The following is a 15,950-nucleotide window of genomic DNA, read 5'->3' as shown; positions in this document are numbered from 1 at the left end:
GAGGATTGTGTGGCTCGGCCCCAGTTTCTGCAGGGAACATGAGCACTCAGTCAGAGAAAAGGTCTGTGTGACCAACGGTCTGCAGATTGATATCTTTTCTTTGGTAAATGGTTACAGGTTGGTTTGTTTGTTTGTTTTTCCTGAACTGCTTGTTCTTTTGCTCTTTCATAGTAAGTCAGTGCATGGTGTGTATGAGGGGAGGTCTTTAAAAACCTGAAAAGCACAGGTTTTTTACCCTCTGATTTGTGGATTTTGTGAGCTGAACCTGCTCAATATTGCAGGTTTTAATAATGGAAAAAGCAGCTATATCAGCTTTCAAGGATATAGTGTTGGGGTTTTTTTTTGTTTTGTTGACACTGATTATAAGAATATGTTGAATATTTACCATAGACCTTATATATTTTAGAAAAGCAATGAGTACAAGTTACTTATGTGTACAAGTTGCTCCTGGGGAGATTCCAGTTGGACACAAGAGGAAAATTTTTCACAGTGAGAGACATCAGCCATTGGAATAATCTCCCCAGGGAAGTGGTGGATTCTCCAAAACCGGACACTTTCAATGCAGCTGGACAGGGTGCTGGGCCATGTTGTCTGGACTGTACTTTTGCCAGAAAAGGTTGGACAAGATGATCCTTGAGGTGTCTTCCAACCTGCTATTCTGTGATTCAATAACTTCTGTTCTTTGGAGAGTTATCAGCCGGTATGTCTCTGGTATGTCTTCAAGAACTCACTCTGTATAATAATTTCACAGATTGTGTGGAACAAACACTCCTTAACTGGTTTTAATTTTTATTTTAGTTATAATAAATGAAAGAATAGAAGTGACCTACCTAAAATTACCTTTGTTTTTCAAAATGTATTCTTTTGTTATTCTTACTATTTAATACAATATGGAATGAAGAGAACACAATATTAATTGGCATCAAGGTGTAGAGAGTAGTGCAGTAGAAATGTGAAGGAAAAACCAAAACAGTCCAGTAAAGGGTATTTATGCAGAGAAAGTAGATTAGATTCCTGCCTTGGAGAGGCAGACTTTGACTCCCATCTTGCTAGTCAAAACTCCATGATCACTTTGTGATTGCTCAGGTCTTAGTTCTCTGTGTGATTAATTCCTTGTAAGTAAATATTCAATTTCCCTAGGATAAAAAGTGAAATATATCTGTCATCATCAAAATAGAGGATGAAGAATGATCCCATACTTATATTGTGCTTTCTAAGTTTCCAGGAAAGAAATTCTTAGAGGAACAGGAAATGCAAAACTGGTTCTGTGAGCTCAGTTTTGCATCGCAGCAGAAAAACACTTAAGTGTGCAATGTTAGCATCTTCTCTTGTTTTCCAGGTCCATGGGGGAGATGCATGGGTGATGAATGTGGTCCAGGTGGCATCCAGACGCGAGCGGTGTGGTGCGCCCATGTGGAGGGCTGGACCACGCTGCCGACAAACTGCAAGCAGCCGGAGCGGCCAGACAACCAGCAGAGCTGTTTTCGGGTCTGCGACTGGCACAAGGAGCTGTATGACTGGCAGATTGGCAGCTGGAACCAGTGCCAGCCCGTTCTGTCCCGCAGCCACGAGAAGCCCCTGGAGTGCCTCAGAGGGGAGGAAGGGATTCAGACAAGGGACATCACCTGTATCCAGAAATCCAATGGGGTGCCAGCTGAGGATGTCATCTGCGAGTACTTTGAGCCCAAGCCCCGCCAGGAGCAGGCATGCCTCATCCCATGCCGGCAGGATTGCATCGTGGCTGAATTCGCCCCCTGGTCAGAATGTTCAAAGACCTGTGGCAATGGGCTTCAGCATCGAACTCGGCATGTTGTGGCTCCACCACAGTTTGGTGGATCTGCTTGTCCTAACCTCACCGAATTTCAGATCTGTCAGTCTAGCCCGTGTGCTGCTGAAGAAAGCCTGTATAGCCTAAATGTGGGACCCTGGAGCGCATGCTCAGTGCCCCATTCAAGACAAATAAGGCAAGCAAGGAAACGCGGGAAGAATAAAGACAAGGAAAAGGACAGAGAAAAGGCAGTTCGAGATCCCGAGACTCATGAGTTAATTAAGAAGAAGAGGAATCGAAACAGACAGAATAGACAGGAGAACAAATACTGGGACATACAAATTGGTTACCAAACCAGGCAGGTCACTTGCACCCACAGAAATGGGAAAACTGCTGCTCTGAGGTAATCACTGTTTATTAGTCTGCACATCTTTTTCTCTGTTGAAGGTAAAGCATGCAGAAGTGCACATGTGTTATTTTACACAAGCCCGAATCTCAATATGGGGCATATGCTATTTCCATTATGAACATCCCTTATCAAGCTCATGGTGTTTCTGTGACATGAAACATGCAAACTGTGCTGGTGATCATACTAAGCATCATATAAATATGCACTGTTAAACTATGGTAACTCCCTAGCCTCTCTTTGTCTAAACAGATTTCCCCCAAAAGCTTGAAGATATTTTTCAAATGCCCGCTCTCTTTCTGTGGGCTCGGGCAGGTTTTCTCTCTCTAACAAGTCGTGTGTGTTTGGAAGAGGTGATGTTACTGCTTTTAAAGTTCTAGGCACAAAGACTTAACAGGAAGCTGGGCTAGGTCAGACTCACAGTAAAAGCAGAAAACAGAGAAATCTGATGCATGAGAAGTCAGTATCTATTCTTTCCAGTACCTTTTGTTTTGAAATAGAAGAGCATGAAATACTATTTGTCCTTCTTGACTCCTATAGCAAAATTCCTGGAAGGACTGTGAAATCTCTCTGTTCCTTCCAGGTACTTCCTCTTTTTCTCTCTTATCTACGTTTTTATTCTGTCTATCTGGTTTTTCTGACATTTTGAAAAAAATAATTTATTTATTATTTTACTTTTCAAGAGTTTTGGCAGTCTCAGATGTTTTGATAACTTTTTATAGGCTTCTGGCTACATTTCTACAACTGTATTATCTTCCACTTGTTTGTTTTACCTGGCATTCTTGTGCTAGCTCATTTTTTTCCCCTAATTATCCTCCAGAATGTTTTTGTCCAACTCAAAACTCTTTCAGTATAGTTTACCTTTCTCTGTCTTTCGTGTGACTATTTCTATTTCCTTCCCTCTAGTTCAATGCATGATTATTCAGTTTTACTTCAACTGTGAAATGACTAAGATATCTTGCTGAATGAGGCTGACATCCATTGCTGCTATGTCCCTGTTTATGAACTTTTTTCAGGGTATTTTACTTTGGAGTTTTTGTTGTGCCAGTTAAACATTCTGTCATAGAACTTGCAATTGCTTCGAACTTTCCTCTCTATTTTTCTCTAATAAAATTATATATTATAGTTTTTCAAGTGTAGTTAATATAGTTAATATTTTTTGAGTATATATCCTTTCAAGATAGGATTCAGCAGTAAAACAGTAAAATGATGAGAGGTATGATGAGGCGTCCCTGGCTTCAGGGAAGAACAGAAAAATTTTGTTTAGTTGGAAGGAGGGACATGCAAGTGAAGACGTCTAGTGTCTATGAGTATGTAAAAACCCGTCACAAAGAAGAATGGAACAAGCTATTCTCTCTGTATTCTGATTGTATAGGAAAAGCAATAATGGGCTAATTACAGCAGTGCTGCACGAGGTTAGACTTCTCAATACTGGGAATAGTGAAGCTCTGGAAAAGATTGCCTGGGGAATGCGTGGCACCTCCATCCTCGAAGGTTTATAATAGGCTAGAAATGCATGTGTGAGTAACGGCACACCTTGAGTAATTTTTGGTTAGGGAAGGGGTTGACTGCATGCATTTTTGCAGTCTTTTCATAGCTCTGGTTTTTCTATGGTTCTTTCATATTTTGACCCATGTTTGGATGATTATCTGCACAAGGAATCTCAAAATCAGTTTGCTCAGGCAGTCCCAGGTGTTGGCTGAGGCACTGTCTCAGTGCTGGTACAGAAAGAGGTTGCCTTTATCCTTTCCTTTTCCAGCCTTACATCATGCAGCCCACACTGCCTAACCCAGAAACATCATTACCCTTTAAATACAGGGAATAATTTATTAAGCATATCAGTTGCTAGTAGATAGCAGCCAGGTGCCCTGTTTGAAAGTTCCCAAGTTTTTGTAAGGTTCAACAAATAATTCAGAACTACCATGTCAAAAAAATATTTTTTAGAAGTAAAAAAAAAATGGGAGGCAGGGAAACATTCATATGCTGAGGCTCTGATAAATCATAAAAGAAAGTAATATTTTAATTGGAAGTCAATGATATACTTATAATCTTTACACTCATTTTTGAATTCATGCATATCAGTAATGCTATCTTAATTTCAGATACCTCAGTGTATACATATGTATATGCACACTTCAGTCTGTAGCAGGAAAATGGATAAAATCCTCTTGCTTGAGGCAGTGAAACAATAGATAATACAATGTAGGAGTGATTCTTCAGAGGAGAAAATGATACAAATGGTGCAGTGGGCATTTTGATGTCTAATGGATATAATTTAATGTTGTAAATGCACAAAGGATTTCTAATAGTCTTCACATCAAGCTTAACATAGAATCTTTTTTTCCAGTTGGATAGTGAAAACAAGAAAATTTGGTTAAATGACTCATGTGAGAAATTCCAGCACTGATACCTTAGCTTTGAGAGACCTATGTATATCACCTATATTTCTGTTTCATTTAAGCTGCACTCTCCACTAAGTAGTCCAATGATTGATTCTGTGATTGCATTCCAGAATCTTAAGTAATAGAATTATTTTTCTGCCCAGGTTGTCAATGCAGCCTGCTCAAATGATTTTATAATCTTCATCACATAGTAACTGTGTTACTAAATAATGTAGACAACTAAGGTGACTCTAAAACGTGCTGTGCTTGTGTGAAATGCTCTTCAGCTTGAATAGTCCATTTTCAGGGAGTTTTGACTTTAGCAATCAGAAACAATCAGCCCCCTGGCAGCATGACTGAAAGAAGAAGAAAAACCCTCAGGCGAGTAATACTTTTTGCAGAGGTAGCAAAATTAGTATAGTATAAAAAGGGTTTCAAAAAAACAAGTTTCAGAAGGGTGCTCCGGAGAAAATAGGTCTGTAACGCTGTCAGCAAAACTTCAAAAAGGCAAATTCTCTTGACACATCAGCACACCAGGCAGGGTAAAGAGAAGTGAAACAAGAAAATCAAAGTGTAATTTATACATTTTATTGCCAAGTGAACAATACATAGTCTTCCGTGAAGGATGAAATATTGGATTTTGTATTGCTCATTCTGCAATAATGTATGAGTTACATGGCCTGTATTTGCCTTATGTTTCCCTTAGTCTGAAATTCTGGTACAATGAAAATATCTTAATAATAGAAATGTTGGAGAAGAAAGAATTCAGTAATTAAAGGTGATTTACATGACTGCTCTAGATAGCTAAAAAAACCTGGGCAGTGTTGCTGTTAGTGTAGAGGACAGTACTGATCCTCTGAAATGTTTTCTTCTCAGTTTTGGTGAAAGTACAGTTTGCCAGAGGTCTCACAGAGAGCTGTTAGGCAACGAACTGTCAATGTGGAGAAACGTAAAATGTATGTGAAAGTTCATGTTGAGTTACAAATCTGTTTGCACTATTACAAGTTGTGATTGTGCCTCATGTTAAACTTGTCATTTTCTATTGTAATATATACTCTGGTTTTGCATTCTCCTACTCTGCCAAATTGTTACTATTGATTCTCAAACATTTGCTCCTAATTGTCTTCCTGACCAGACTTTTTGGGGAGGTCTAAGAAAAAAATATTTTGTTTTAGCAGTGTTTAATTCATACAGCCATTTTACTGAAATGTTTTGTTGAGTACCGACTGGATTGGGGAAAGAATTTGATATTCAGAACTGGAGCAGGTTATGAGCACAGACGTTTGTAACTGTAGGAACATGGAACTAGAGTATCTTCTTGGCCTGTATGTTTCTGCACTTCAGCAAAGATTTTGAAATCTTCTGACAAAGTACATGAAGATCCCCTGTAGCAGTTGGTCCACAGGCATGGGGGCAGCCTGCAACTGCTAAGAATCACTTAGCTCAAATAGCTGCAAAGGGGGCTGTAGTCAAAGCAGTTCTACAGGGATGAAACTGCCTATTAAAAACACCCAAACAAAACAACAAACAACAAAAGCCCCAGGGATTTCTGTGCTATTTCCTTTCTCTATCATTTGGATATCGTTTTTTTTATCTTGCTTAAACTGGGACAAAAAAAACCCTGTAGGAATGAGGGGAGAAATGGAGGAGACCAAGTAGGAAACCATCCCCACCAGCTGCAGCCCCCAGAACTGGTTAATATTCTCATGGCAGCACCTCTGTGGCAGAAACCTGTTTGTGAAGCTGAACATTACTGATAACTTGAAGTGAGAATTCAAGAAACAACAGTAAAATTTTAGATATATTTAGGGCTTTTATTCTTTGTTGGGAAATAACCTTATGCAGTAACAGCAGTGAAACATAATGGGAAAGAAAAGGATCCAAAATTTAAGAAATGCTGACAAGTTCCTCAGTGGATTAGTTTTAGCTCCTTTATGCACTTGATCATATGATCATGTTTCATTTGTTTCACCTCTGTGCTTCTCAGAAAGTAATTATTTGTTATTTCTTTTCATCCTCCTCACTCATTCTGTGCATTCATGCAATAGCTAGCAAACTATATCCACCCCTTGTAATGAATTAAACTCTCTTGGAAGTTTCCATCATGGTGTCATTGCAGTGCTTTACTAGCTTTCAAGTTTGGGAGAGTCTGAGCTTTTATTTATTCCAATATTATAGCTGAGACAGGAGAGATGACAGTAGGTCCAAAATTATTGAATTGTCTTGCAAATTTTGGGCATTCAGTTTGAGAGTATATAATGCCTGTTTTTTCATCAGTTTGGTCTTTTTTTTGTTGGGGTTTTTTTTTTTTTTTAGATAGTATTTGCTTAAAGCACAGCCACTATATTCACTACTGGCCACAAGTCTTAAGCTGGATAACCAGGGGCTGAGGAATTAAAGAATGGCGAACTGAACATGCAGGCTGATGAGCAAGTGATACTCCAGATGGGTTGGCAGAAAAAAAGAATCTGCTCCTCTAGGATGCCATTTTAACTTTTGTCCATCTTCCCAGGTCCTGAAACCTCCTAATCCAAGTGCTGACCTTCCAAATCATGCAACGAATGCCTCCATCCACTTTATGGACTCTCACTCTTCTTTTAAATTATAGGCTGTGTGAAGGAGGAAGATAAAAAAAAAAAAATAACAGCATAAGCCTGTTACTTTCTTTATGCCATTGATCTGAAGAAGCAGACAAGTCACCCTGAGGTATACGCTGTTAGACAGCAAACAAAAGAGACATTCAGACATATAATACAGCAGCTTAGTTTGTTGGACCCTATAATATACTCCTTAGAAAAAGTCTTAAAAGATTCTCAGTACCTCTCTGAACTGTGCCATGAGGCAAGAGGCAGAATGGGTAATCTGTATGAATGTGGTGGTGGCTAAGGCCCAGTAGCTTCAAGGGGACAAACTGTGGGAAGGTGAGGGAATAGTGTTGTAGAGATGAAGGAGCATAAGCAACCTTTCACTTGCTCATTGAGGGCCAGACGGAAGTATGCATGTCTACAGGTGTTTTTTATGTTACTGGAAAGGCTGTTTTTGTAGAACAAGCTCACCACACTTTAAGGGTTGAGAAGCTGTAAGTGGTTCACTAACAGCACACCTGTAAATATCACATCTTTGGATAATAAGCTATATACAATTACCTTGATAAATTAACTTGGGGTCATATAGAGCGCATGCTGTTAACAATGGAGAACAGGGAAGAGTCATCTTGGAAGAAAAACCTCCTAACAGGTAAAAACTGCAAGGTAATTGTCAGATGCATTGGGATAATAAAAATGCATAATGTTATTAGAGAAAGAGGACACAATCATATTGCTTTCTGTTTTCCACTGTGCTTTTAGAATTTCCACGAATTTGAAAGTCAGAAGCATCCCATATATTTTTAATGTGATTTTGGTGAAGAAAGTAGTTTCTGTGGATATGTATAATACTATTCACTGAGTGTTCCTTTCTATTCTAAGTACCTGCTCCATCTCTTACCGAGGCTGCTGTTTTGACAGTCGCATGTCAGTATTGCTATACATTTGACATACCATGCCAAGATCTAGATTTAAGATGGAAACGTACACACTGTGCTGAATAATTGAAACAACATCAATGAACCATTTCTTTCTCCATGCCATATTTTAACTCTTTTCATATAGTGAACTCTTTTCATATAGTTCTGTCATTTAGATGTATGACATTCATATATTTCTGTACAAAGCATCAAGACTGGATGCCTTTCTAGAATACATTTTTTATTCAAATACATGTAATTGGTCTTCCTCAGCAAAATATAATAGCCTGTAATGTAATGGGGGTCGAACCACCTGTTCTGATAATCTCTTGTGGCCATAAATCCCATGCATGAACAAATGAATTCTATGAATGGATGCTATGTTGAATTTCTAGCCTTAATTTGGTAAGAGATTGAGATGCAGATCCCCAGAATGGCTGAGTTGGGTACTTCAGTGCTGAATTTTCAGTGGTCCCACTGAAAATAAAATGTTCAGCATGCCTTCTAATACTGACCACTTTTTTCTAAATGTTGGAGACTGAAATGAAACCAGTGATATTGTTACAGCTAAGCATCAATACAGGGGAAAAACATCTAAAGTAATACCTGAAACAAAACTACTATTAGTAATATAATTTTCAGTATTTTTAAAAATTATTTTAACTTCAATATTGCATATTTTTATTCATGAAGTTTGGCATTCTGTTATTTTTTCTTTGTTAATAACCCCATGAATCTAACTGTTAGGATCAAAATAAATGCTGGTTAATGCTATTTAACAAAAATTCCCACTGAAAAAGGGAAATTACCCTCCCAAAATAAGCTTTAAGAATTCATTTATTCTAGATGACTTTTGCCAAATAACTTTCTCTATCAGTTTTAAAATTACCTGTAGCATGTAGCATGGGATGTGCATGCATGTCACTGTACCATTGGATTGTGAAAGACAGTATCTTTTCCTAATACTTTCTGCTTTCTTGTCTGCTCAGATGCTCCTGGTATCTGCAACAACCCCACAGCAGCTGTTTGGGTGGAGTAAAACTTCTTGCTTTGCCTGTATTAGCTAACATATTTTTCCATGACACAGTAGCTGTAATCACTGTTTTTTCTCCCATAATGTAGAAAGCCTGAGTGGTTTTGTTTTTTTCAAAACATTTCTGGCTGTGCATAATTGTTGGCAGAATTAAAGTTGTGAAAGAATCATGGGAAAGTAGTCTTGTGAAAAGGACTTAGGTGGACAGTACTTGAATTGTAAATGAAGAAAAGTGGCCTCATTGTTGGTGTGATTATAACAGCCCATTATACTGTGTGGTACTAACAGTTTCTCAGAACAATGTACAACATGACCAATACTAAACAGTGCAGCTTTAGGGAAAAATTAATCAGGACTATATCGTGAGGGATACTTGTTACATTTTGCCACTAGGAAAAGGTACAGGCACTGTATTTTCACTAACTGCTTTAAAGAAACAAGTGTGTACCAACCAAACTCTCAAGGACAACTAGACTTCACAAATTCCAGTTTACATCTTCAGAGTAACTCATGGGGGTTATCTAAACTCTAGATCTAAATCACTTTTCTACGATTCCTGCTGTCTAGTACCTGCTCATTAAACAGATTCTTTTTTCATTTAATTTTATTTATGAGAAAATCAACTGTGTTTTTCTTTATACCAAAGAGTTTATCACAGTATCTTTCAAAATCCAGCTATACCTTTGATCCAAGAATGGTATAGAGTTTGTTTGTTTGCTTTAGGGGTTAATGTATCCAACAGGCTGTATAAACCCTGAGAAGAACACTGCATAGAAGATAAATAGCTTGTTGCAACTCATTGGGACATCGTGCTTGATTCTTGTCTCTGTATGCTGACTCCAAAATCCCTGTTACTCATACTGACCATCTTTTAAGGCTTTATGGTGGTCAGATAAGGACCAAGGAGACCCTACATCTTGAATATTAAGATCTGGATTTAGTCCCAAATAACACAGAAGATTAATATTCAGCATGAATATTACTGGATTTTGTCAGGCCTCCTGACTGGTAGAGTGATCATTCAAGGCTGCCGTAGAAAATTGCACACATAGCTACATGTATTTCAAAGGTTCATTTGACCTTCTGAGCTGACCAGATTATTTCTTGAGGTAGTTCTGTCAGAGGATGTGAGGATCCAGGCTGTGGCACTGCCCACGGGTGGTCAGATTTGCCAGCAGTGTAAGCCTGAGCTTTTCTAGGGTGGGTGGTGCGGGACATGTTTTACTCCTTCACTGTGAGGTTGCAGTTAAAGGAAGCCGATATGGCCTTTGGAAAGTGTTCCATATAGTCTCATGTTTCTTTCAGCAGTCTACTGACGTGTAAGCAAACTTTAAGCAATCTACTGAGAAAATTAAAATATGCTTGTATTCAAATCCTGGTTTCATTTATTTATTGTTTTAAAGGTTCTTTGGGAGTTGGGTCAATGTTAATTCATAGCTGTAGGATGTCTTGCAAGGACACTGTCCAGCTTAGTGGTTTGTTTTGGTGGGGTTTTTAATTTTGCTTTTCTTTTAAATCACAAATCTACTTTCTGATACTTTTCCAGAAGCTTCCTCTAGCTTTAGTTTGCCCTTTGGTCAAAAATGCAGCCTCGACAAGCCTGCTTCTGTGTATTTGTGTTTGTGTGTGTAATTTTGGTTTTCAAGTGCTAAAGTAACATCTAGTTTTGGTGTTCTCTAAGCAATTTGTCACTGTTCCAAGTCTTTCTGCAGACAAGTTTGTTAGGTCAAATGGGCTTGTGTGTCAATAGTTTTCATCTTGTGGCCGGTAGGAAACACTGAAACCCATTTTCCTAATGGTATCCAATGATGTAATGTCTCATGAGATCAGCAAGACTTCTAGAGAGACTCTCATGGTTCCTGATGATGCAGCTGGTTGTGGGAGATGCTTGATGGTGTACAGGACATTCAAGGCCAGGAAATGGTTAAATCATTCTGCTCTGAGGGAGCCCTGCTGTGTTTTCTTTTATCTGCCAGATAGTCTTGGCTCTTCTTCCTTAGTGTTTAGATGAAGCCACTTAAAAAACCTGTTAAATGATCCTGGATTTCTTTAGCATGTTGATCCTGCTTTGATCTGAAACTTTCAGAAGCAGCTCACTTTTTCTGCTGAACTGCTGAATCTCCTCATATCATACTCAGTATGGGTTTCTTCCAGCCAGTTAGCTTAGGTTTTGGTTATGTCTTCTTCACTCCTCTCAAGCTTTTAATTCAGTCAGTCAGTCTTGGGTGTTCAAAACATAATTATGTTGTTGGGGTTTTGCTCTGGAATACAAGCAGAGCTTGTATTTTTTGCTGAAAATGGAGTAGCCTTCTTCAAAAAGAATGACAATTTTCTTCCCCAAAGGTGCGGTTGTTGAACTTCTCAGCAGACAGAGCACGTTCTGACCCCAGACCCCGTCCTGATCACGAAGGGCACGTGATATCTAATCCCTGTGGTACTATATAGTATGAGAGATGTAAGGGGAGGAAGAACACAAATCTTCTTCCTATTTTTTTGTGTGTGGTGTCTGAAAAGGTCGATGTCTGTTTAGTGTCTCTTAATAATGCCTGCTGCGCTGAGCTCTCATGAGGATGGTGAGACATGGGAGTGTCTGCTTTCCACACTAGGGCTGAGCGTAGGTCAGACATGCCAGGGCTTGAGCAGCCTGTTGTAGGTGTAGGTGCAGGTACAGGGAACTTCAGAGGCACAAATCTGCGCATGAAAGGTCAGTTTTCAATTTACAGGTAAAATTCCACTTAAGTCCTTTTCAGTCTACCTCAAACCCATGGCTTTTGTTTCTCATGAGTGCCAGAAGTTTATGTTGGCATCAGTATCTCTCCTGAATCATAGCCATGTTGTTCATTTCAGAACAATGGACATCTCTGTATGTAATCAAATGGGAAGTCATCTGGAGAAAAAGTAAATACCTCAGAATTCCAGGAGAATTTATACAGTGAATGAAAACAAGGAATAATAGCTGTGAACATTTCATTAAAGAAAACCAAAGCCGAATGTTGATAACGGTGAAGGAATGGAAAAAATATGGCAAAATAATGCCAACAAGAATTATTAAAGAGACTGTTTGGCTTGCATTAACCTTGTCAGTTGGGTTTTATTACTTTAAATTATAGGTAAAAACAGTAAATAGCAGTTCTTAAATATCATCACTGGGTGAATAAATTGAATTTATTGTAAAAAACACATTCTCCACTGTACAATTTTAGGTTTAAATTGCAACCCTCACATTGGAGCTCTTTTACATTTGAACATGAAGAGCAGCTGTATTGGGAAAGCAGCAAACTGATCTTCAAAATGGTGTCTCCTTAATACCTTAGATCTGTGGACTCGTAATTCCATTAATTTATAGATTATCCAGATATAACAATGTGCAGATATTTTGGGAGTGTCCTCAGAGTGAATCTTGAACAACCCTTAAATCCAGGCCAGTTTTACATCTCAAAGTTGCACATGCAGTAGAAAGGATCTGTAATTGCAGAATATAACTGTGTTCAAGTAAAATGAGATTAAGTGGAAAGGAACTCTTGGACCTAACAGAGACAGTTGAGGAGACAGCTTATAGAAATCCCTAAGCTCACAAATGCTACAGAGCAAGTGAGTAGAGTATGGTCTGAAGTAGAGTAAGGTCTGAAGTCAGAAAGTGAAATTTACAGAGCAACTTTAAAGCAAAAATAACTAACTGCAGTTATTAACAAGTAAAAAAAAGTGTGTAACCCATTGTTTCCAAGGTTATGTAGATGCCAAAATCTTATCTGGATTCGAAAGCATTTGCACTAATTCACGGAGGAAAACTGTATAAAGGGCTCTTCAGTGCAAAGATACAACTTGTGTGCAGGAATTCTTTAAGCCACAGTTTGCTGGAAAACCAGTGTGTATGCTGGGAAAATGTGACCGAATACTTGCTGTCTTTCAATTTTCACCCTCCATTTGCTACTGCCAAGGCAGGTAACAGACTGCACGGATTATTAGTTAGAACCACTCAGCCATTCTCATGCTGCTGTTCATCTTTTCTTGTTAACTCTTCTTGCCAGTTATCAGTCCAATATGTTATGGAAGAAACCAGCAAAAGCAGAAAACCCCTTACTTGTACATGTATAGCTTATGGAGTAAAATGAGTCCTGTTGCCTTGCTTAAAACACATTTATTTTTCCTATTTATTATGCATAAATTTAGAGACCAGTCCTATGGTCATGCATTACCAAGTATTTGGCTTTATGCATGCAGTATGCATGGCTTTATTTATTGGACAAATTTAGGAAAAAAAAGATTTTTTTTCTAGTTGGGCTTATAGAGGAGGAAATTCCAATGATCCCTTCCACGACTTTCCTACACAACTTAAAAGGTAAATTTTGAGACTGAGATTACAGACGCTGAAATGGGCCATTGGCATACAAAATTAAGTTGTCTGGATTTTGAAAATTGTAAAAGCATGATTTACTTTCTAATAGAAATTTAGGATACCTCAGAAATAAATATTTTGCCTCTTGACTAATCTGATTTTATCACACATTTGCAAGCTTATCTTCCAATGAGGAGACTGCTTTCAGCTGCACAGCTTGCTCATTTGTACGTGGGTACCATACATGCAATTTACTCCAAGCTTATGCCTCAAGCTTCAATCTGTGTCTGTATAGCCTTAGTTACCCCGTAAATTACTTTGAAATCCCCAAGGGGAACCTTCCTATCTAAAGCAACATTTAGTTTTTATTTATTGCAGTAAGAGCAAAAAGGAGGCTACAGAACGTGAGTAGACACAAATTGCTGACCACACATCCCCAAAAGAGGTTGAGCAGCAATTATGTTCCATATTTTGCCCTTTGAACCAGCATTACTTTTTTTTTTTTTTTTTAGTTCATTTATCTCATCTAAGTATTTGAGGTCAGGAATAGGTTTGATGTTGGCTTAATAGCAATAGGGTTCGTTTATCCCCTGGGATGTTTTTGTTTGCATGGGATTTCCTTCTCTTTCCACTGTGTCATCTACATGCTTATATACTTTAAGTGTCAGTTCCCCATTGTATCTATGTATTGTCTGAAATGGTACTTTCTCAAAACACAGCCTTACTTCAAATCGTATAATGCCCTCTTCCCTGCCAAAAGACAGACACTTAGAGCACTGTCCTTTGAATGTATTTACTGGATTGAGAGAAAGTACCCACAGACTTTACATGTTACTCTTATGCTACCTGTTCTTGTAGGCAGTTTGCTCTGTTGACTTATAAGAGAATTTTAATGCAACTCATGTACTTTTCTTTGAGCTTTCCAAGCTGTTATCTGGAAAGAACTATATGGGTCGATAGTGAGGATTATGTGTATTCCCTGTACTTTTTGAATGGCTGACTTTGTATATAGTGTATACTTAGATGTTACTGAAAGTACGCAGAGCATGGAGATGTTTGATGCAGAACTTCTAGTGGTTTGGCTGGTATCATGACACGAATGTGAGCTGTCTGTTTTTATCTTCTGATCTGTTACCTGCTCATTTGCTTTTTTCTCCTGTGAGAAGATTCATCCAACTGAGTAACTAAATCAGATGCATAAATCCATCAGCAAGTGCAGAGCGATTTACATGAAATTAAGCTTTGCTTTAAATTATTTGCGGAGACCAAATCTCTAACATTAGGTACCGGACCCAGAAGATGCTATTTTGTGTAACAAAGACATTCCCAAGTTTCAATGAAGGATCAATCTATGCAGTTTCTTGGATCAGACATTTAAAGGAAATGTGACCAGCCTTCTCAGCTAATGTATTGCATACACTGAACTTTTAAAATGGCATGTGCATCTTTCAGAGTTAACATTTTTATACAATACACAATTAGTAAGTTTAATTATGAATGTCTGTCTATATATAGTCACCTGCACTGAAAGGTATGAGAAACATCTGTTTCTCTTGATAAGATAAAGTTTGAAAATCTTTTGAAGGTCTTTTACAAGTGTCAAGAATAGTAAGAGAAGAGAAAAGATCTTTGAAAAATGAGAGGGGACTTTGGAACATCAAATACATTGTTCCTAAATTTTCTGGGAAAGGGGGATATGTAGGGATGCAACATGTAATTAAGCGTAGAGTAGTTTAGTTGCAGATAATAGATATACATGCACTTGGGACAGGGAAAGGTGGTAGTGAGGGAAAAGATTTGTAATCTGCTCTGGAGACTACTTTGTTCCCTTCAAAGAGATTGAAGCACTTCCATAATAATTTACTTAACTAAAGAGTTTTAACTAGGTCTTGTTTAGACAAATTTGTAATACTGGGAGTTTAAATGTGATGCTTCCCTAGTCCCTCTGTGATCTAGAATGCAACACTTCTGCTGCTGCCTGCAACGTGAAGGCAAACTCTTGATAATAGCCATTTGTAATTAGTGCTCTGTTTCTCTAAATTGTTCAAGGAAAACCAAGTGTTAAAAGAAGAAAGAGCAGCTAATTTGCTTGTCTGACACTTCTTTTGCCAATTGTAACTTTCTTTGCCCTCTCAAAAACATAATATGACAGTATGTATAACAGTAAAGAGATTGTTTGCTGGTGACTTAGAACAGTATCAGTTAGTTGGTATTTACATAACACTGCAAGTGGTGCATAGTTTTAACAAGCAAGCAAGGAAATAAATGGATAACTCACTTTGCCTCTTGTTTGTCTCCTTAGTAATATTTATGATCTGGTTACAAGAACTTTAGAACTTAATAGTTTTATAGCTTATTTAAAATTAATTTTATAAGTAAATATTTGAAGTGAGGCATGCTTTAACTCTATTGCTTTACTTCTATCGAGGATCATAAGTAATGAATGGTATTAGTAATATAGTACAATTATGTTTGGGTCCTCTTTGTACCTGCATATGGAATTAATTGATAACAAACAAGA

The 15,950-nt window shown here is 38.1% G+C and overlaps 1 protein-coding gene across 1 annotated transcript in view; it reads left to right on the top strand.

Moving 5' to 3' along the window:
- Positions 1-15,950, top strand: part of THSD7A (thrombospondin type 1 domain containing 7A) — a 286,749-nt gene that overhangs the window by 159,310 nt on the left and 111,489 nt on the right. Inside the window, exon 4 of the mRNA XM_055707715.1 lies at positions 1,340-2,171. Coding sequence (XP_055563690.1) covers positions 1,340-2,171 — 832 coding nt within the window. The remainder of the gene's footprint in view (positions 1-1,339; positions 2,172-15,950) is intronic.

This window comes from Falco cherrug, chromosome 4, assembly GCF_023634085.1.
Source record: "Falco cherrug isolate bFalChe1 chromosome 4, bFalChe1.pri, whole genome shotgun sequence".
In the NCBI taxonomy this organism is placed as follows: Eukaryota; Metazoa; Chordata; class Aves; order Falconiformes; family Falconidae; genus Falco; species Falco cherrug.
This window is presented reverse-complemented; position numbering and strand designations above follow the sequence as displayed.